General features: G+C 43.4%; 2 protein-coding genes across 2 annotated transcripts in view; both read right to left on the bottom strand.

The window, feature by feature from the left end:
* Position 1: 1 nt before the first annotated feature.
* On the bottom strand, positions 2-9,060 carry rsbn1 (round spermatid basic protein 1). The gene is made up of 7 exons (XM_071902664.2): positions 8,448-9,060; positions 7,114-7,781; positions 4,740-4,877; positions 3,850-3,992; positions 3,277-3,444; positions 3,009-3,117; positions 2-2,845 (listed from the first exon to the last, which is right to left on the bottom strand). The coding sequence occupies exons 1-7, from the start codon at positions 9,043-9,045 to the stop codon at positions 2,300-2,302; spliced, it is 2,370 nt and encodes a 789-aa protein (XP_071758765.2). The 5' UTR covers positions 9,046-9,060; the 3' UTR covers positions 2-2,299.
* Positions 9,061-9,747: 687 nt separating this feature from the next.
* magi3a (membrane associated guanylate kinase, WW and PDZ domain containing 3a) overlaps positions 9,748-21,029 on the bottom strand; it is a 107,136-nt gene continuing 95,854 nt past the window's right edge. Inside the window, exons 13-21 of the mRNA XM_078288475.1 lie at positions 20,688-20,782; positions 20,140-20,332; positions 18,649-18,870; positions 17,819-18,004; positions 17,503-17,596; positions 15,569-15,671; positions 15,211-15,348; positions 14,492-14,630; positions 9,748-13,154 (exon numbers count right to left, since the gene is read on the bottom strand). Coding sequence (XP_078144601.1) covers positions 12,109-13,154; positions 14,492-14,630; positions 15,211-15,348; positions 15,569-15,671; positions 17,503-17,596; positions 17,819-18,004; positions 18,649-18,870; positions 20,140-20,332; positions 20,688-20,782 — 2,216 coding nt within the window. The 3' untranslated portion in view covers positions 9,748-12,108. The remainder of the gene's footprint in view (positions 13,155-14,491; positions 14,631-15,210; positions 15,349-15,568; positions 15,672-17,502; positions 17,597-17,818; positions 18,005-18,648; positions 18,871-20,139; positions 20,333-20,687; positions 20,783-21,029) is intronic.

Consider the following 21,029-nt stretch of genomic DNA (forward strand, 5'->3'; position numbering starts at 1 on the left):
CCCATTGTGTTTTTCTACTTAACAAGACTGAATAACACTTGCAACAGAATTCTATTAAATGTAACTTATCGCCCAGCTATCTGACTGTTCAAACAATCCAATTATATCATTTTAAAAATTATGAAAAATGTCTTGGTACAAACATCAACGACAGCAATTATTGGTTCTACAACACAGAGCATGCCCTGATGGGAAGGCAATATACAGTACAGCACAACAGAACATGACAAAAGGCAGTTTTGACAGTACTATAGCTGCCAGTTTATTTCTAAATTATGTCAGTAAGTCAACAAGACCCAATGACAGTCATGTGTTTGACAAATGAAAATAGCTATTCCGCTTCCTGAAAAGGATTTAATATGTATGAAAGGCATGATTTTCAATGATATAATGATACAGTAATTCTCTATTTCCAGATGATGTGCAGAAGTAGAAATCACAAAGCATGGTGAAAGCAACATATTCTTATATCATAAATAAAAAACAAAAAAAATACTATGGAGGCTTGGCCAATCCCCAATTTAACATCCCACTGACCAATGAAAACCCTCCACAGTTTTGAATGAGGCTAACTGTATACAGTACAAGGCACTAATACGCATTCAGTGGTAGGGCAAAGGCAATGTCCCGTCCTTTATCTTAGCGTCAGAAGACTACAGAATGACAGTGAACGAAGGCCTCTGTGAGGTTCAGACGATCAGTAAATCTGACACTCGCATAAGAATGTTTGGGTGACCATGTTCAACCTAAGCGAAGATATTTTAGGACCGATCATTACAAACGTGATATTCATTTCCATCTATCAGAATGCAGAAGCAACAGTCTAAATCTTGCATTATTTCCTAGGATGCTTCATTATTTCAAACCACCATGAGAAAAACAAACCAAGACATGGGCATACCAGGTACCACACAATTACACTCAGAAGTACAACCATGGTAACCTATCCTACAACAGTGCCTTCATCAACTGTAGTGACAATGCCTGCAACTAAAGATGAGTATGGATTTTCATCAAATTAAGAATGACTTAAGTGCACTGACAGCATTCACATATTCCCAGCTATAACAACAACATAACAATATTTACACACCAAATTGTGAGGACATATTCCACACCTGTCACACAGAGAGAAAATATCCAGACAATTATTGCTAAGTGCAATAGCGATGAATTCCTTCATCATTTAGAAGTGCTCCTACAATTAGATCCTACCATTAAATAGTCATCACTGGTTCTGAACCTGTGTTCATACATTAAGCTCAAGCTTAAGAAAATAAATAAAATATCAAAAGCAGCATCAACAGTAAGAAAAAGGGTACTGTAGAAAATGACGTTTAAATAAAGAATCAAGCAAACCGCAACAAAACTCCAAACAACCTATGGAGCACCGGGACAAAAATATTGCAAAGGTTTTAAGTGCTTGTAGCACAATTAGATAAATGTAGGATATTTCATCTCAAACCAATGGAAGATTTATCTGCTTTGCTTTCAATTTAAATAGAAAAGGAAAACATCACTTGTCTTTCAAACAATAGACTCTTCTGTATTTGCATTGTCCTATGTTTACTGGCTGTGACCAATCCAAACAGATCAACAAGACCTGGCTGCCCTTCCAGTCAACCAATAATCTCCTCAGTCTACATACTGAGTCCACTGTTTCTCCTGGTTAAGGTTAGCCTGGATAGATGCCTGTCACTCTCAAACTAATGAAGCAGTATCATGTCTTTGCTTACAGAACAGGTCATCTTATTAAACATGTAAACAATCATTCTATGATCCAGTAAAATTGTGATCCAACCATCTCCAACCATTTGTGAAATGACCACGGACACATGGATTCCTTAAAATAATTTTGTCATAAAAAGTAATAACAGTTGAGCCTTGAATATAAATGAAAATGTCTGTCTCTTTAGCATGACAGTTCATATTTTCCATCTAAAAATAACAGCTGCTTTACATGATATACACCTCGAGTCAGTCAAGATAATTTGTTTTGAAAGAGACAGTAGAGAGTTCCAGTCTAGGTGCTACCAAATATAAAATAATAACAAAACTTATTATATAGTCCGTTGAAATAATACACTTTGGCTGAGGAAAAAAAATCTCGGGGGATTTCTTTGAAGTGACATTTACAGATAAAAAAGTGTGACGAATAATTTAAGAGAAGAAGTTGAAAAGCTTCCTGATTGACACACAGATGCCAGTTGTATTTTAATTCAGTCTAAAATTCCTACAAATAAGCTCCTCCCACAGCGGCTTGAAAAGCGAGAGAAAGGGGGGGGGGGGTGAAGAAGGGTCATTTAGGGAACTCTGCGGTGTGGCCGAGAGCTTGTGGAAGGGTGGGCTCTAGGTTTGAAGGTGTACACCCGGAGTGGGCTGGCGGCAAGGAAGGGTGGGGATCCTGGTAAGGTGGGGGCAAGTGAGTGGACTTGGTGGGCTGAGGCGGGGCCGGCTGGGGCTCCTGGGGCGGAGTAGCTGGCCTCTGGAACACCGGTTCTTCAGTCTTGGCCACTCCACCCTGGATGTTGTCTGCCTGCGGGCGCGCACAGGGGGTTATGGTGGCGTCGGGCCTGGCGGGGGAGGAGGAAGAGACTCGGCCCAAGGTGGGGCTGAGGTCGCTGGGCCGCTGTTCCTCCTCCTTGCCCTTGTCCTTCTCCTCGGGATGGTACTGTTTGAGGCGGATATGCCAGGCCAGGCTGCAGACCGCAGACACCGTCTTGAACTGGTGGATGACGTTCCTGGGGATGAAGTAGATGTCGTCGTCGCAGAGCTGGACGCGGACGTAGCGGATGCCCTCCCTCCTCAGCTGGTTGAGCTTGGCATCGTCCACCCACTGGACGCACTGCAAGGAGAGGGACAGCGTTACTCAGTGCTGGTCTGAGGGAAGAGGTTTCCAGGTTTGACAGTTTAACATTACATCCTACCTGCAGTATAATAATTATACAATAAGATCTGAGTTGTGACACAGCTCCTGATGCATTATGTATGTAAATTCTGGTTCCTACCTGTGACACTGGAGGTTCATAGAGATCCAGCTGCAGCCTCTGGACAACATCATTGAAATCCTCTGCATGGAAACACACTACATCTTTGGTTATCCGAGGTCGGTTAGTCCTGTATAAAAAAACAAACAAACATAAAAGCCATACAAGTTACTCCTTCTTCCTTATCACACATCATGCAGTAATTAAGAGCTCACAATGGCGAGTTTTCATCAGAGATTTTGACAAGCACGTACAGCATTTTTATCAAAGCATGCCAAAAGACACTCACCATTCCCCAAATTGCACGGCCTTCAGTACCCCCACAGCAGCGGTGCTCTGCCAGTCAAAGCTCTGGCCTACGTGGTCAGCATGGGCCCTAGTCCGATCCTCAAACAGAACCTCTCTCGGCTCACTGGCCCTCGGCAAGTAGTGCAGATTTTTGATCTCATTCATGGACCTTACGGAGAAGATGTGAGGGGAGAGGGGAAGGCCAAGAAGAAGTCATGCCTTTAATTATGCTTGCTCACCAAAGGCAAAGTCTGTGCACAACAAATTATACAGGCCTATCTGGTACCTTGACTCAAATGAGGAGAATCCAAAACCTTGCTCTCGCTAAACCCCACATCAATTTATTTACTCATGTTTTGATCTTGCTGGAACTTCATCACGGTAACAAAACATAAATAAATTTGTGTGATGCTGCCCAAGAGCAGAATGCAGGATTTCCTTCAACGAGTTTCAATGGACACTACCTTTCCAGTACACCTGCACCTGAGCCTGTGTTACTGTGCCAGTATCTCTTTGTTTACATCTTAGGACACAGAACCATGTTCATATAGTTCCTTTATGCTGTTTGGGTTACCTGCGTCGTTTGAAGGGAGACTTGGGCATGTCAGCAGTGGGTACCATTTGTTCTCCGGGCCGCACCCACATGATGGGTCCATCATCACTCTGAGAGCGACAGTCCAGCTTCAGGCTGGAGAGGCTGCCCCATGGTAGGGTCATCTGTGGAAACACACACACACACACACACACACACACACACACAGCTGTGAGTTTTAGCTTTATGATATTCAAGCACATCTCTGATCCCCTGAGTCTGGGATCACACTTAATCTGTAATGCTGTTGCTGAAAACTGTGGGAAAAGTTCTATGCAAAGACATCATGGCTCAAATGTATTGAGATCAAACTTTTTGGTCATGGTCAACAATTGTAGTATTAAAACATACATTTTCGTTGCAACTGTGATTCACTGATCAAATGTTTTCATTACAAACATTTAATCGAGAGCTACCATAAAATGGGACAAAACATTTCTTTAAGTTTACATATATATCAATGCATGAGAAGAACAAATCGAACAGATGCAACACAATGCATCTGCAATGGAATGATTCAGCCGTAAGGGATTGTTATCTAATCTGAATTAACTTCCACAGAGAAACACATTCATTGTATTAAGTGTGATTCTGGCCTCAGGTCTAGATGAGGAAGCATAGGTTGTGGATGCTCTATGCATAGCAGTCCTCTTCCCAGGTCCTGGTCAGAGCAACAAGCATCCTACCACACACTGACAGGCTTTAGACCAGTTTCATGGTTAAGTATGCATACGCATTTCCCCACAACACTTCATCAGGTCTGAAGTGTGCTGTAGAAAATTTTCGTTGTTGTGTGACCTACAGTAGGAACAACTTTTCCCAATGTGACCCTCGGCAGATGAATAAAAATCATGAATCTGTCTTATTCCGACCTTGAGAAAGGGTGACTCCTCCAGCATGTCAAGAAACTCTGGGAAATAGTCTCCCACCTCCTCGTCCACGGCTCCCACCAAGCTGATCTGCCTCATGGGTCCAGCCCGGTACGTTCCTGAACAGTAAGTCCGGTTCACCTAGGGGACGAGAAATGGCTTATTGCAACGTCTGGTTTACAGCTTTCTCTTTTACGAGATATGATTGCTATGCCCAACCTCCCTGCTAGTTCAGATCATTTTGGAGTTAGTCTGTTAGTCTGCTTTACCAGTGTTGGATGGTAATGCGTTACTGAGTAATATTATTACTTTTCCCAGTTGCACGTAGTGTAGTGAACAACTATTTCAATTTCAGTGAATTATGCAAGAACTAAATCCCACCGCCATGCACCAATTTGTTTCCTCCATTATTAATGGTCGTCCTCTCACACTACGCTAGAAATGGCAGAAAAGTTTACTTTCTACGGGTGGAAACTTTCTCACTACTTTGATTTTATCATGCAAAAGGATGACAAGAACATTGGACAATCAATGCTGTTTGGTTCCAATGATCATTCACAGGAGAGACAATTGAGTTTTTGAATTTTTAAAGGTAAGAGAGGATGTAACGGAAACAAATTACTGCTTCCAGCAAATCAAAATTACTGCTCCAAGGGAGCAGTACGTAAAGTAAGAACATTACTTTTGAAATAAATAGCTTTTTGAGATACGTGCCCAACCCTGTTCTCCTACACAAACCTTTTGTCCTCCAGGTAGTGGATTACAGTCTCACACCACATGGGACCGGACAGATTAAGGGTTGTGTAGAAGCTACCCTGGCTCATCAAGCCTAATTGATTCATTTAACTCAGGGTGGAGAATCGCTCTCACCCCTCACCCCAGCAGCACAGGACAGCATGGGGTGAACGAGCGTGGCCTGAACTGTGGTACTCTACCAAAGAATGCCAAAGTCCGCAGACAGTGGCACTCTCTGGTGGATTCCTTACATGCTTCATAGCACACAGACAATTATGAGTGTGTCTGGCATAGGCCCTGCAGACTCTGCAGCCTGGGGGTTTGATACAAATTATATGGAGATGTCTGTTGTATAAATTATATAAATTAACTCCCAACTAACATACTGTAGGTAACTGCATAGAAAATAGCCAGGGCTGCAATCATTGCAGAGATGTGACCTAAAGCTACAGGAACTTAGATAACATGATTATGTTTCTGTGTTAACACTGCTGTGTTTTTTTCCATCACAAGGCCTGTGTAATTTTCTGTAATGACCCAGCAAGGTCCAGTGAATACAATAAGGCACTTTACTGCAATCATTTTGCTCTCAAAACATCCATTATTCCCTGAATACTCCAGTGGTGAAATTTTCAAACTAGGCCTACTTTGTCTGCATAAACAGAACATCACTAAATTTCTTTCTGTCCGCTGCAAATCTAACATCATACACATACACACAGCCAGACTCACTCTCTCTTTGTCTCTCTGCCTGTCTCTCTCTCTCAGTGTGAGTAGGTGTATGTCTGCATCGTCATGGAAAAAAAGTGACTCCATTAGAGCTCTGGGAGACCAGGGCAAACTTGGCACGAGCACAGCTTTAGACTTAACACCAATGTACTTTGGACTGAGTCAACTACTGGGAGGCAAACATGCTCCTCACCTCATTCATGACTTTGAGTTGGTCAGGGCCTAAAAGTTTTTGTGCCTTTCTACAGTGTTAGCCATGCCCTATACGGTCGGGAGACTTATTTATAATATGCCCTAAAAATATAGTAGCCCGCTAATTTTCTAAATACGCCTTTATTCTAAATCTCGCCCACTATTAGCCTAGGATCTAATCTACAGCTGTTTCTCTATCAAAATCAATCATGTTTAACAATGTTTTGTTAAATAAAGACGTGACGCACAACAATAATCCCCTCTGGTCAATGTTCACATTCCCTCTTCTCAAAACTCTATCCAGCATGCATCTGCCACTCCTCACAACACAGGGTCTGAATATGAGTGACTGGATAACAACCCTTTCAGTTACACCAGTGATACCACAATGATGTTTAACACCTTGTAATCTCCATGCATGGGCATGCTATTCTATGCTGTTGCATTCCTCTCTCCTACATATCTTGTCTCTCTCCACTACTTTCTGAAAACAATAACAACTTGCCCAAATTCTATACTGGTGGACTGTTCATAGTACTTCAAGAAACAAATAAGAAGTGTAAGCCCTATTTATGAGTCAGTCAGCCGGTCAATAACAAAACCAAATGAACCACCGCTCTCACCAGAGGCAGTGATCTATAAGCTTGGTTGGCCGAATGCAGCACTTAAACAATTGGTTGCAGTTAGAAAGACCACACGCCTGGTGAGTTCCCTCACATACCTGAGAGTGGAAGTTGGCGATAGTGGTGGTCTCGATGTCCTTCTTGCCCAGTATTTCCATTTTGACTGGCGTGTTGGGGAAGTTGAAGGCAAAGTAGTCCAGGAAGTCAGGTAGGTAGGCAGCGGCGCCGTGCACCACTGCCAGGGCGTAGCGGGCTGCAGCTCTGGGCTTCTCCGCAAAGGCCAACTCCAGGAACTCCTGGGCAAAGCACTCCATCTCAGCCGGTCTAAGACAGGCTAACTCGTCAGCGTAGGCATGCAGAACTGACGCCCCTCCATTGGCTTGCATTTCCTCATGCATGAAGCGCCCGTACCAGGTGCCCGTCTGGAGGCAGGAGCTGCGGATGTAGTGGTCTTGGTGGGAGAGGAAAGGCGCGAGCCCCACTTTGGGAGTGTGGAGGTAGGGGTGGCGGTTGTCGACAGTGCCTGTGCCAGGCTGGCAATTGCTCTCCTGCTTCACGCTGCCAGGCAGAGAGGAGTCAGGGCGAATGGACAGAGTGAGATCTGCTCCCAGCCCCGCACACACAGTCTGCACTTCCTTGTTGTGCATGCGTCGGACCTTCTTGCCACTGTGCTCGTCCTCACGGTGCTTCTTCTTCTTCTTTTTCTTCTTCAGGAGATATTCCTCCAGTGTTTGGGACTTGACATTCTCATCATGGGGCCTCGGCTCTACACGGGAACAGGTTAAAATCAGAGCAGGTTAGACTCAGAGAGTGGGGGGGAAGCAGTGCATTATGCTTCTTGAACCTACTGTACATCATGTCTTATTATTATCTATGCACAGGATAATTATGCACTCATTACAATCAATGCATCTGTCTAATGATGACCAAGTGACCTGTTACATGACCTGTTACCAATACTCACAACATTATGATACAGGTGTCACCAAACCTCTTCATATCAAGGACCTCCAAATTATCCACACAGAGCCCCATTTAATAAGATTTTGCCCCAAGGAACCCCCATCTTATAAGATTTTTGTAGTTAGTTATGCTTTAGTATATAATTATACAACCATCTATTGTGTGTAAGTGGAGTGGTAACAGTGGAGAGAAACCTATAATCAAAACAGTCATACTACATGCTCTCATTGTGCTAACCTCTAGTGAGTGAAATAATAATGAAATTAAACTATTACTCATTTTGCTGCGGACTTCTTGTCTGGAACAATGAGCCCTGGTGGTCCCCAGACCCCATGGAACCCTTGATGAAATGGAACCAGTTCTGTTGCACAGTTCTAATTTCTATTTTTCCCAAACCTTTCTCATTGCAATTGAAAAAGATAAGTCTCTCTCTTAAAATTTCCACCATACATAACACTCAACAACTCACCCTTCTTTTTCTTCAGCTCCACATGTTTCACATTTGCCTCGGTGTTTTCCTTCTTGAGCTTAAGTTTAAGGTCTTTATCCTTATGCTTTTCTTTGAAGTCCTGTGTCTTGGCCTTGGCCACTTTGAGAGGCATAAAAGTGAAGAGTGCAGGTGGCTCGAGGGGCACCGCTCTCTTCTTCTCCAGTTGGACTGGTACCTTCCGCGGAGGAGGAGGAGGAGGAGGAAGAGGAGGCAAAGCCGGCTGCAGGCTCTTCTTTGCACCGTTGGTGTGGTTGTGATAATGGTGGTGATGGTGGTGGTTGTGCTGATGCTGGTGCATGGCAGGTTTATCGGAGCTGAAGTTGCCGGGCTGGGGATTTTGCGGTAGCTGATGCGGCTGGTGGGTCCGGCGCTCAGCATGTTGGTGGTTATGGTGGTGGTGATGGTGGTGATGGAGCTTCACTTTCTTTGCTTCTTTATCCGACCGCTCGCGTTTGTTAGCTGGTGGCGACAGGTCCCTTTTCTTCTTCTTTTTTCTCTCTTTGGTTAATCTATCAAGACTGTCCCTTACCTTTTCTGCTTCTACTTTCGCACGGAGCAAGTCGACTTGAGCTGCCATCTTTGCACGTACAGTACATTTAAAGGGCTGGGGATTCCTACTGCGCAGGTCGACGAAAATTTGTAGTCTTCTTACCGTTTGTTTGTAGTTTTACTCAATCTCCCTGTCTATTGCGCACGCGTAAAACATAGAACTGTGGGCTATGGAGTTTGTTGGTATTGCAATGCTACATGGGAGTTGAAGTTCATGTTGTACTGACTGCGTGCAAGGCCGCACGCACTCAGTTCTGTTCAGGTGACGTAATGGTTAATTTAAGCGCTAGCCACGAGAGGCCGTGTTTCACACTGTAGAGCAGCTAGAGCTGGTATGATGTGAAGCAGAAGTAATAACATACCATTATTTTAAAACAGAAGAACTCCAAATGCTCAATAAATATTATATTTTCAATCACTTATAATTAAATAAGTGTTAAATGTTATTCTTCCGCAAAGAATGTAGTTCTGGAATTGTAGTAAAACATAAGTAGCCTACAGTACACAGGTGCCAGTTAGAGTAAGATTATTACAAATCTAATTGTATATACTATATATGTTTTTCACAGTACACCTCCCTATATAGAGTACTTGCATACTAAACATGTACAATAACAATGCAATAACATGATTATTTTTTACATGTATCAGTACTGATACTTAGTTTTATCAATATCAATCACTACTAAAAATCCATGAAAAAATACATTTACATCAGGAGTTGTGTTAATTCAGTAAACCTTTATTTATCAGTGCATGAACAGAATGCCATGACCAGATTATTTCCTTTCACCATTTTATCATTTTCCTCTCAATTCCTTAAAAAAATAATGAAACGATTTACAGAGGATTTTTTTTCTGAATGAAGGCAAATATTTATACAGGTGCTGTACAATTTATAAACATTTACAACTACCATGATGTCAAAACCAAAAGGCTTTTTTTATGTTGAAGCAATGCAAGGCCACAGTATCGTACATGATAATGGCATGAACAGTAAATAATACAGTAGCCCATCATATCAACAATAAGCTGGACGATAAATTAGTAGGTGGTCTAACAGACCAAGAGACACACGTATTACTTCTCTACATCCGTAAACAGGCAGGCTGATTAGGGGACGGGTAAAGCAATCTGTCTGGGTTGTGAATAGCAGTGTATGAACCACTAGATGTCTCTGCACTCCACAGTAGCAACATTGAAAAAGGTCAATCTTGTATTTTCAGCAGCCCACAAATAATCCCAATAAATAAAGGAAGATTGTTTTTCGTTTGTAAATGGAATCCCTGTCACGTTTACTTCAATAAACTTTGCAATGTAATTTCATATCAAACTCCCTATGAAGAAGTAAAGCCTTTCTCTCTGAGCACTCAATGGAACACCTAAGGGCAACATGATGACTTTCCCTCCCCACATGGAGAGCTAACAAGGACTCTTTGGGAGCCTGACTTTATTTATATTACAAAAGTATGACAGGCATGTTGTTGTTGATGATTAACAAAGTCAAAAATATACACACCAATTTATTTCTCTCACATTTCGGGTGATGGACTAAAGAACAATTCAGATCAAAAATAGATTTGGAGGTTAGAATGGAAAAACAATAATGGAAAAACTATATTTTTCGTGCCTAAACCGTAGCATGATAAAAATAAAAATATCTCTTGAGTTTTTACGTTGAAGGCAAAGGTCTCACTTCTTACAATCAAGCTTTGATAATCCAACTCATCTAAATTATACCTCTATGTATAGATAATAATTTTGTTAAATAATAATATACATATCAGATAAAGTACAGTCAAAGCTACAGCAATGTCTAAAATACATAGGCCTACCAGTCAGCTTGTATACATACACACATAGCCAGAGGACCTACAATACAGAGCTGCTAACAGTAGACGACATTACATGGATGGAATAGGCTTGTGGGACTGTGTACAGACCATGGACTCATAGAAACAGAATGTATAGATTGTGCCACCAAATGACAGGCCCATGCAGTTCCTATGGTGTTGCATGATGTGTTTGCATTATTACAATGTGCACTTGAGAAACAGTAGTGATGCCTGGTCTGTTCAGTACATTTAACACGTTATTTTCCATGGCGATGCTGATCTACACATTCTATTTCTATAAATTCAGTTTCAACATCAAAAAAGTGAAATGACTCAGCATGGATATGTATACTTATAGTATTTCTTTGTCATATAATTTCAATAAATTACATTATGCTTTTGTTATAAACACGCGTGTAACAAACAATAGAACTATAACCACAAGTGTCTGGTCTGCTGATGGATGCATATAAAGCTTCAGGACGGTCTATCCACCCAATGCTAAGCTGATGGGATCAGGGTGTTGCAGAGTCTTCGAATGTGTGTGAATGCGGTCACACACGCGGTTCACAGCTCTGGTTAAGGACTCTCAAGATACAGACAAAATGATTTAGAAGACAATCTGTCACCCTATGCTGCTGATTAAAGAGAAATCACACCAGCCTCACCTCTTCATACATCCATCAGCGACAGAAACAGTGAATCAATCCCGCCAGGAAGAGAAGCTGAGTGATTGCATGGATATAGAAGTCTTTTAAACCTTCAAAGTGACAAAAAGCAGGATCCTTCATCAAAGTGGGCAGAGAGAGAGAGAGAGAGAGAGAGCAGTTCATCTCATTGCCTACAAATAGTCTCACAGTGAGAGCGATACGGAGCAGCTTCTTCATAACCGGAGTCTCTGATTGGCACAATATAGACATGGGACTTCAGTGTCACGTCCAAAAATCACACTCAGAACCCACCTCTCGCGCACACGTGCACACGCCGATGTACACATACACATGCATGTACAAGCACGCACGTGAGATCAGACATCAACAGCTTGATGCAAACCGACCGAGGCAAACTGGGTGAAAAAAATGTCAAAAAATTATTGATAAGCAATGTGAAGCAATGTTGCTGGTTACACAGTGATGCACTTTGTCTTCAATTGTAAAAAAAAAAAAAAGAAAAAAAGATGAATCCTTCCATTCTGACTGTCCATGCCTCAGAGGCTCTGCTTTCTCTAAACAGATGAGGGGGGTCCTGGGAGAATATCAGTTCCCCTCATGTGTCGTCTCTGCCTGGGACTGGATCTTGGCTGAGCTCGGGACTTTCCACGGGCCGGGGGTGATGGGAGCCTTCTTGCTGCCAGATGTCCCGTTGCAGCTGGGGTCCTGGATGCTACTGCTGGAGCCTCTGGGGTCCTTTTTATTCGATTCTTCAAATGGCCCATGGTACTTACTCTCCCGCCACTCCTTATCCCCCTGTTTCTCTCGTTCCCTCTCTCTTCCACCCCTCCGGCTCAGGGTGCCGCTGTCGGCGTCTGACCCTGCCCTCTCCCTGTGAGTTTGGGAATGGGATCTATGCATCGCTACCTCTTGTTCAGCCCTTTTGTCTTTCTTGCGGCGTTCATTGGTCCCCCTGCTTGTGTCTCCTCTCTCTATAGTCCCCCTCTCCTGCCAGTAGGTTGCGTCCTCCTCCTTGTGTCTCCGGTCCCTCCCTTCGCCCGTGGCGACGCTGGGCTGTTGGCCACCTGGGCGCCTGGGGCTCTGAGGCTCCTCCAGGTTCTTCATAGGCACAGCGGGGTCTTGTTCCCTCTTGGAGCTCTTCCTGGGGCTCGAGGAGTGGTGGTCTCTCTGCCCGTGGGCCCTTCTTTCCCTGCTCATATCCTCCAGGGAGCCGCTGTGTCCTCTGTCCGTCTTTCTGGGGCTCGGGGAGCGCTCGACGTATTCTGCCCAGCCCTCAGTGGCTCTCTTGGGACTGGCAGACTTGTCTTTGCGGGACAGGCTGGAGTCATTCTTTCTAGGGAGGGTTTTTCTGTCCTGGGTGTCAGGGCTGATGGGATGCTTATGGGTATGGTGAGAGTGCTGCTGTCCTCTGGATCTGTTAGCCTGGCTAGCATGCTCAAGGCGCTCGTGCCCAGCGCCGGGGGACCTGCTGGCTCTGGAGGACTCGTCGTGGGCGGTGGTTTTGGGTGAAGACGGGGACAGCTCGGAGGTAGAGAAGGAGACAGAGGATGGAGAGGCTGGAGATGACTGCTCGTCAGATACAGAGAGTCTGGGGAAGCTTGAGGTTGGAATGGTTACTTTGTCCTTCGAACCTGAAAAACAAGCATTGGGAAGTAAAAACAAGAAAGATTCTAGCTGAGCAAAAACACAAACATTCAAACAAATTCCAGACACACACATGGGGTATTTTGCATATTCAACATAAACTAAAGACATCTTGAAATGTCATGCAATACAAGCACAATATTCTGATATTGCAAAAAGTTTTCTTTCCACCTACTGTAGCTCTCTTTCTGTAATAACCTTCTAAATATTTGCCACAAGTTATTTGGTCTCAGTTAAAACTATGAGATATGTATCGGCCGACGACATAGCCATCAAAGGAGAAGGTGTTAGCTTTCACCCAGCACTGACGTTTCAATTTCCCTCCAGAGCTGATAAGAATTGCACGGCTGTGATTGAGAGCAGATAGATGCAGCAGAAAACCAGAGAGAGAGAGAGTGAAGAGTGATGGACTTAGTGGTGCTGAAATGAGCTTTTGGATTTCTATGAGCAACAACTCATAGAAATTCATTCTAACTTAATCTTTGGATTGGAGAGCTAATGCCAGTGAATGCACACACATCCCTTTACCGCTTGTCACTCACTGATCAATATCTAGTTAAGGGCTTTACTCCAGGTCTCCATCTTTATTTACCCTCAGGATGAGGTGTGTGTTCAGTGGCATGTCGGTTTTGGTAATAGCCTTAAAATAACCTGTGGGGCTCTCAAGCCTCCCAGTGCTCCTGCAGGTCTGTTCATTCTCCTAGGAGTCACTGCTTTGGTTTAGCCCTCCACTGTAGCACTGTGGTCAGTCAAGAGTAGCTCTGCTTGTGATACATTAGGTGTCTGCTGAGCCACAGATTCCTGATCTATTTCAGATTGACTGGGAGGTGAAAGGGGGAACAGAGAAAGACACTTGAATCTAGGAGGATGGATCACTTTGAAAGGAGAGATCAAAGGCAAAAGTAGGAGGAGGACAAGGTTTACCAAGGTTATAAGGGACAGACCAAGAAAAGCAGTGAGGCCTTTAGTGATGCTCTGGTTTCATGTAGAAGCACAGGGTGGAAGAAGAGTTCAGACCTATAGGAGGAAGAGATAAAGAGGTAGAAAAAGACAGCCGTGCCGGGGCGGAGAGACAGAGAAAGCAAGGCAGAGAAAGACAGAGAGAGAGGTAGAGGTATAGATCAAGATAGAAAGAGCGAGATAGAATGAGAGGAGAGAAAGGTCAAGAGAGAAGCTTGCAACACATGCATGAGAATAAAGAAACTCAGCACCCTGCTATCAAGCGTATCCATACAAAAGCTTCTGTATCTGTATGGCTAATATGCTATTGCACAATGGCAACACTGTGTGTACATGCATGCAGTTGTCCTCGGCAGGCACTCACTGTGATCCGGGACCAAGCCCAGCCCAGGTCGGAGCAGCAGGTGAACTTTAGTGCCCCCTGCCTGGATTAACTCAATTGCCCGAGTGTGTGTGATGCCCTGGGTGGCCTCACCGTTGATCTCCACTATCTGATCTCCAACCTGTCAGGCAGACATAGTCAGTCCTACTCTGTTCTCATGGGCATGGGCAGTTACACTACTTTCTTTATTTTTACTATTTTTCACATTTTATAATAATAGTAAAGACTATTAAACTATTAAACTATGAAATAATACAAATGGAATTATGCAGAGACCAAAACTGTTAAACAAATCAAAGCTATTTTATATTTTAGATTCTTTAAAGTAGCCACACTTTGATTTGATGGAAAAGCAAAGGCTTTGGAAAGAAATTCATACATAGGCATCAACTTCACTATTCATATTTGTCTAAGAAACACATTTCAAGTATTTAAGCATAAGCCTTTAGATCAAAATGGCTTTAAGATAATGAAAAACATAGTACATTCAATCAGGTGTGCATTTCAGTATTTCCAGAATTTACCAACCAGGAAAGTGCATTGACTTGTTCTTTTGGGAAAGACTGTCCATTGTCATTAGGAGTGCTATAGTACGTAGGAGTAGGAGCAGGAGTAGTAATTACCCAGACCTTATGAGTGCGGCTCTGTCCAGACACAGTAATATATTCAGTAGACAGAGACAGACATGCAGTATAACTCACATGTATCCTGCCGTCTTTCAGAGCGGGCCCGTCCTCGGCCAGCCGCAGGATGAACAGGCCCATGTTGTACTCCTTCCCTCCTCTCAGACTGAAGCCGAAGCCCCGCTGGCTGCGCTCCAGCTCCACCACAAAACAGCCCTGTTGCTCACAGACAACAACATTAGCTTTTAAGACTTCAACAGCGCTGAAGCACTTCTAGTATTTAAGAAGCAATTTTCCACAGATTAGGATTTTTTTTTTTAAATATCAATTGGCACCAAAGCAAAGCAAACAAATTTCATCAGCAGTGCACTCTAAGGAAAGCTGCTCCCTCGCACACAGAGTGGAAGTGCGAGTTCATCTTTCGCTATGGTCTCACCTGTTTAGGGCCTGAGGTGATGAGTGTTCCCATTTCCCTTGCTGGGAGAGACTTATACTCTGACCAGCCAACCCCGTCCTTCTTTTCCTCGGAGTCACCATTCCTACCCCAGAAAGGATCACAAAACACATTACAACGTGACCGGTATAAACCTACAGTAGAATGAAATGAGATGGGACGAGACTTTACTGAGCCCCGTGGGCAAATGAGGTTGTTGCAGCAGCAAATGTAGAATTCAGCATGGAAAACGAAAATGGAATATAAGCACACAAATAGAATATAAAGTAAGCAACAAAACAGTAGAAATAATCAAAACAATATAACAATAAAACACAATATAAACAATTGTGGGGTTATGTAAACAGGCTGCTGACAGTTTCACCACGTTAGTTAGACTGTAAGAGTGAAGTATGGGAAAGAGCATTGATTACTTACATGTATGGATTACTTACAGTTGTTATTTATATGGATTTACCAACTGAATCCACTTACAGACAGTTACTAACAGTCTTGATTATTTACTTAAATATGGATTACTAAGTATGAAATATGTGCTGTATATATAAATATAAATAAATATATATGTTTACATGAATATAAGCATGTATAAACATATCAATATGTATACAGTTTGAAATAGTGGAGCCATTATGAAAATATCATTAATATATCACTGTTGTTATGACGAAAACCTTGAAACGGAATTTTGGTGATTTTCATGTTATAATTTCAATTGAAGGATTTCTTTGTGATTTGAAAAAAATCCATGACCCTTGGGCTTTTGAAACCCTCAAAAATACAAAGCTGACTTTCTGGAGATACAAGGTTTTCACCTGATAGCAACAATATGCAGAAGCGTAGAAAGCTGGTCCTACGTCTGTGGGTCTCAGGATTCAATCTCTACTGTGCACAAAAATGTATGCAACCAAGGTACTTTGCCTCCACCAAATGGCATATATCGTGTTAGCATTAATTCCAGTATTGTGAGCTACTGTACATAAATAGCATGGACGGTCTATACTGTGGAAACCCTAACCACAAAGTAGCAGTAAATCTCACATTCTACCCATTCAGCTGCATCCAGCAGGATCCACTCACTACCACATCTTCATTTCAACATCCAGAGCCTCTTTCTGTTGGTGTCATTATACAATGCGGGGAGACCAATGTAAATCCTTCAAAGAGCTGTGTTGCTTTTACAGTTCAGCGGCAGACAACTGGGGCACACTTTAATGCTCCACCGAGCTCATTACAATGCCTTTGTGGGAATTTAGCAGTGCTGACACACTATCTAAAGAGTCTAGGCCGTCTTTAGCGGCACCGGCAGAGAGAGAAGTTTATATACTTCATGTTGGCCGAGCTGACAGCGTCAACTCATGTCTAGCCCGGGCCGACCCAAACCATGTGTTGGAGATTAGACAGAGAGGAGGGAGAATGGGACTGCCGAGGAGTGGACAGGGGGTTAAATGAGGAGAAGGGGAACGCACGCTGAATAGGCAGAGAGACAGAGCGGCTGAGGTGGGGCTGATGGGGAGAATTGTGGCTGCAGCAATGGATTAAAAGTCTGACACAGGTAATCTTGTTTAAAAAGGAAGATCAAAGAGGAAGCGAGACTCTCCATTAATCCCTCTCTCTTTCTTTACTCTGCCATCCCAACAGTGTGCATAGGGGGATTTTCTCTCTTTCTGGATAACAAGGAGAGCAAGGACCACAAGAGATGGTAATGGGGCACAATGTAGCACAAACCAGAGCCTGCTTTGAGAGGACTGGGGCTAATTTATGGTTCAAGTGGCAGCACCTGTATTACGTTGTGCCCAATGGGCTTACTTTCAGCCAGTGTCTGATAAACAGGAGGCATGTGTGTGTGTGTGTGTGTGTGTGTGTGTGTGTGTGTGTGTGTGTGTGTGTGTGTGTGTGTGTGTACACTCCTGTACCTGTCTGGATGGCTGGGAGGCTGTTGGCCCATAGCTCTGTGCTGTGCCGACGGGCTCTGCTTGGCTGAACTGGTTCCAGATGGAGGACCGCTGTCTGTGCAAACACAATTCATACAACACACACATTCAGTATGAAACACAGGAACTTCACCGTTCCGTGATTTGCTGCTAGATACACACACACAGCCCACACATACACAGCCCCATCATCTTTGATGATGGGGCTTCTAGATGATGGGGCATCATCTTAAATTGGCCCGACATTCCCTCTGGAACTCCACTTCAAAGGAACGAGCCTTTCTCTGCGCCGACCTACCGTCTTCAGGCACCACAGTGAGGGTGACGGAGTTGCCGGCCTCCTTGATGAGTTGGACGATGTCGTTGTGAGACAGCTCCATGATGGACTGGCCGTTGACAGCCGAGATACGGTCTCCCACCTTCATCTGACCCATGCGGTCCGTGGGGCTGCCCTCGATGATACGGCCTATCTTGTGAGGGATAACTGGTGCGAAGAGAAACAGAGAAATGACAACTTCTTTTATTTTTGCTGACTGACTTTGCTTGTTTGTTATGTTTGAGGAGTATTCCACTAACTCAACATCAGCAACATACCACTTCTAAAAAACAGACAACTTTTTCTTTTTTTTAAAACTCTGTTCTAAGATCTAACTTGTTGTTAAAGAGAGTTTCTGTGTGCCAGGCAGTCAGTAGTGAGGAGAGATGATGCAGTTTGACTTTGGGCATGTCTTTGAACAGAGATGGTTTTCTCCTCAATGTAACACAGGATAACAACTGGTTGAAAAGTGAATGGGAGAGTAAACAAATCATTGTGATGGTGAACCTAATCCATGTGTAGTTGCTAATGCAAAAATATGGAAAGAAAGTATTTACTATGCGGCATATGTTTACAAAGGTAATTCTATGATCTTCTTATATTTGAAAAAGGCTTTATTATTACATAAAATCAGTACAGGAAAACAAATGTGAATTATGGTCAAAAGGCAAGCAAGGAGAATGTTACTCTGAATGGATTCCTAAATTACCTCATGCTCTTTAGTTATTTGATTCCATTTGAGTAAAGAAAAAAAGTTTAAACATAGGCATTAGGGAAATGGTATATATGGTGTGCTTCTGCTTATGTCTGACCTCCGGGCGGGGGCTTGTTCTTAGACGTGAGGATGACGAAGCCGAAGCCCTCGTTGTCTCTGCGCTGCAGAGTGACGTCAAAGCACTCTGACCTGGAGGCCTGGGACAGCTGGGAGGCGCCGGGCGCGTCGACGCGGGGCAGCTTAGGGGAGCCGTTGACCAGGGCGGACGCTACCTGTTGGGGTTGGGGCTGCTGGCCGCCCTCCTCCTCTCCGCTGGCATCTGACAAACGACAGCCCACAGGCACATGAGGGAACGCTCGCATACACAAACACCCTTGGATTATATCTTCACTGGCAGTCGGTTACAAAACGACTATCAATCTGGCGATGATGCCGCGTGTCCATGCATCATGTCTGACAGCGCAGGGTCAGTTTGGAAGGCAAATGACATTCGAGAATGGAATTGTCACTTTCACCGACAGGATAAGACAAGCCGGTTCGTTGTGAGCAGCGGTCGTTACGTCTTAGCTCACATCAAACTTAATCCATGAGCATTTGTCAAAACTTCCCCAATTTGTCTTGAGATCCTTCTAAAAAATACTCCAAAACGCAAAGGCTATATTTATCTAAGACGGACTCATTGCTGTGTTTATTGTACACATGGAATATGAGACAATGGAATGAGTCAATAAACTAAGTCTATATTTGAGATGAAACCCTTTTACAATTTGTTATTCATGAGACAAGCTGATCTACCTCAATCTCTCTTCGTTGAACGTTTGTTTTGCTGAGTCCCTGTTTTGTCAGCTGGCATCAGGGAATCTCTTTTTAAACCCCTGCTTTGAATACAAAACCCCTTAGATGATTGATGCTTCATTTCTGCAATGTGATCAAGTCTGTTGTTGCAATACATCAAATCCAAAGTAATTTAAAAAAGTGCTTGTACTATTCATGGAGTGGTTATTTGTGGTGGTAAACAAGCCTGAATGCAGCAGGGGTTTATGCTGTTGAAATAGAAAACACAGCATATCGGTTTTTTTTTCATCCTTTGAGATGTAAATCAACTCTGCTGGCTGATCTAATCTTTACTGCCCTTCACACAATTTCAATCAGCCTCAGCAGACAAACACACACCAAACAATCTCCACCTGTTTATTCTTATTTATTTGTTTGTTTGTTTTTTTGGACGGTCATTTTTCTGTAACTATATTAAACATATGAGCTATGGGATGAACTAAGCTGTTTAATAAAAGTAATAAAAGGAATATGACTGTTCATGAAATTCTCTTTCAGGAATTTCTTTTGGTTTTACAATTATTTCTACACAGAATAAGTACATTTTGGTAGAACTTCATTTATTAAGTTTTGGCCCCAATTAAGTCATCCAGCACAAATTTAGAAGATCAGAGCAAAAATCCCTGATCAAAGCTATTCTCAGAGGTTCCCGATCTATAAAAATATTGAAAAAGCAAGAAATGGTCGACTTAGAGGCTTCAAGTAGAAAGCTTGAGCGAGAAATGTAGCGTCGATCCAGCCTGAGCGGACCCACCTGCGTGTGCCAGTTTCCTGCGGACTGTGAGCATGACTTGGCCGTTGCGGGCGGCGTTGGTCATCAGCTCCAGCACTTGTTTGTGGGATTTGCCCTTGACTGGCACGCCGTCGATACACAGCAGCTCATCCCCCGCCCGCAGGCGGCCGTCCTTCTCAGCTGCGCCGAGCGGCACGATGGCACCGATGTACACCTGTGGAAGAGAGAGGATAAAGGAGAAACAGACAGACACATTAATCCAAGCCAGTCTACCACACAGAGCATGCACAGGGATACAACGCGCTCAATAATCAGTTGAAATCCTCTCAATTGCTTTGAGCGTTTGCTGTAATGTTCCCAGAGTGTAAAATAGACAGGGTTTGCTCTTTTTGGACAATCCATTACCCCATTGTCCCGCAGCAATTGTAGAAATTAAAGCTATTTCAGTAATTGAATGCAGCTTAAATATTGATTTGCTCGGGGTCTGATAGCCAGTCTCTAGTATCAATGGGTTTGGGATTCAAACAGTGTACCAAGCCTCTTTTGGTGCATACTGAGCTGGTACCTACCGGCTGGTCCGGTCCCTCGCCTCCAAGGACCCTGAAACCAAAGCCTGACTCCTGGTTTCTTTTGATAAACACATCCAGGTCCTTGGTATTGGGAGCTGCAGAGAGGAGAGGGAAGGAGAAAGACAGCCATGAAAGACAAGGCAGATCAAATATGCTGTTTGTGTGTGGTGTCAACCAGGCAACACAGAGCTGGTGTGAATCCTGGGCAATGTGTGTTGTATAATACAGTGGCTGTAAGGCTGGGGTCAAGATCCAGAGAGTTGTGAAAATACTTTAAATGATTTATAATTAATATGTGCTTGTGATGGGCTATACAGATTGTATTATTTTATATTATCTTGT

The sequence above is a fragment of the Centroberyx gerrardi genome, chromosome 14 (genome assembly GCF_048128805.1).
Source record: "Centroberyx gerrardi isolate f3 chromosome 14, fCenGer3.hap1.cur.20231027, whole genome shotgun sequence".
NCBI lineage: Eukaryota > Metazoa > Chordata > Actinopteri > Beryciformes > Berycidae > Centroberyx > Centroberyx gerrardi.

Excerpts from the sequence above, each read along its gene's own strand:
- rsbn1 (XM_071902664.2), bottom strand. The coding sequence starts at position 9,045 with ATGGCAGCTCAAGTCGACTTGCTCCGTGCGAAAGTAGAAGCAGAAAAG. Across the intron at positions 3,993-4,739 it reads AGGAGTCACCCTTTCTCAAG|ATGACCCTACCATGGGGCAG; the intron begins GTCGGAATAAGA and ends GTGTTTCCACAG. Across the intron at positions 3,118-3,276 it reads GCCGTGCAATTTGGGGAATG|GACTAACCGACCTCGGATAA; the intron begins GTGAGTGTCTTT and ends TTTTTTATACAG.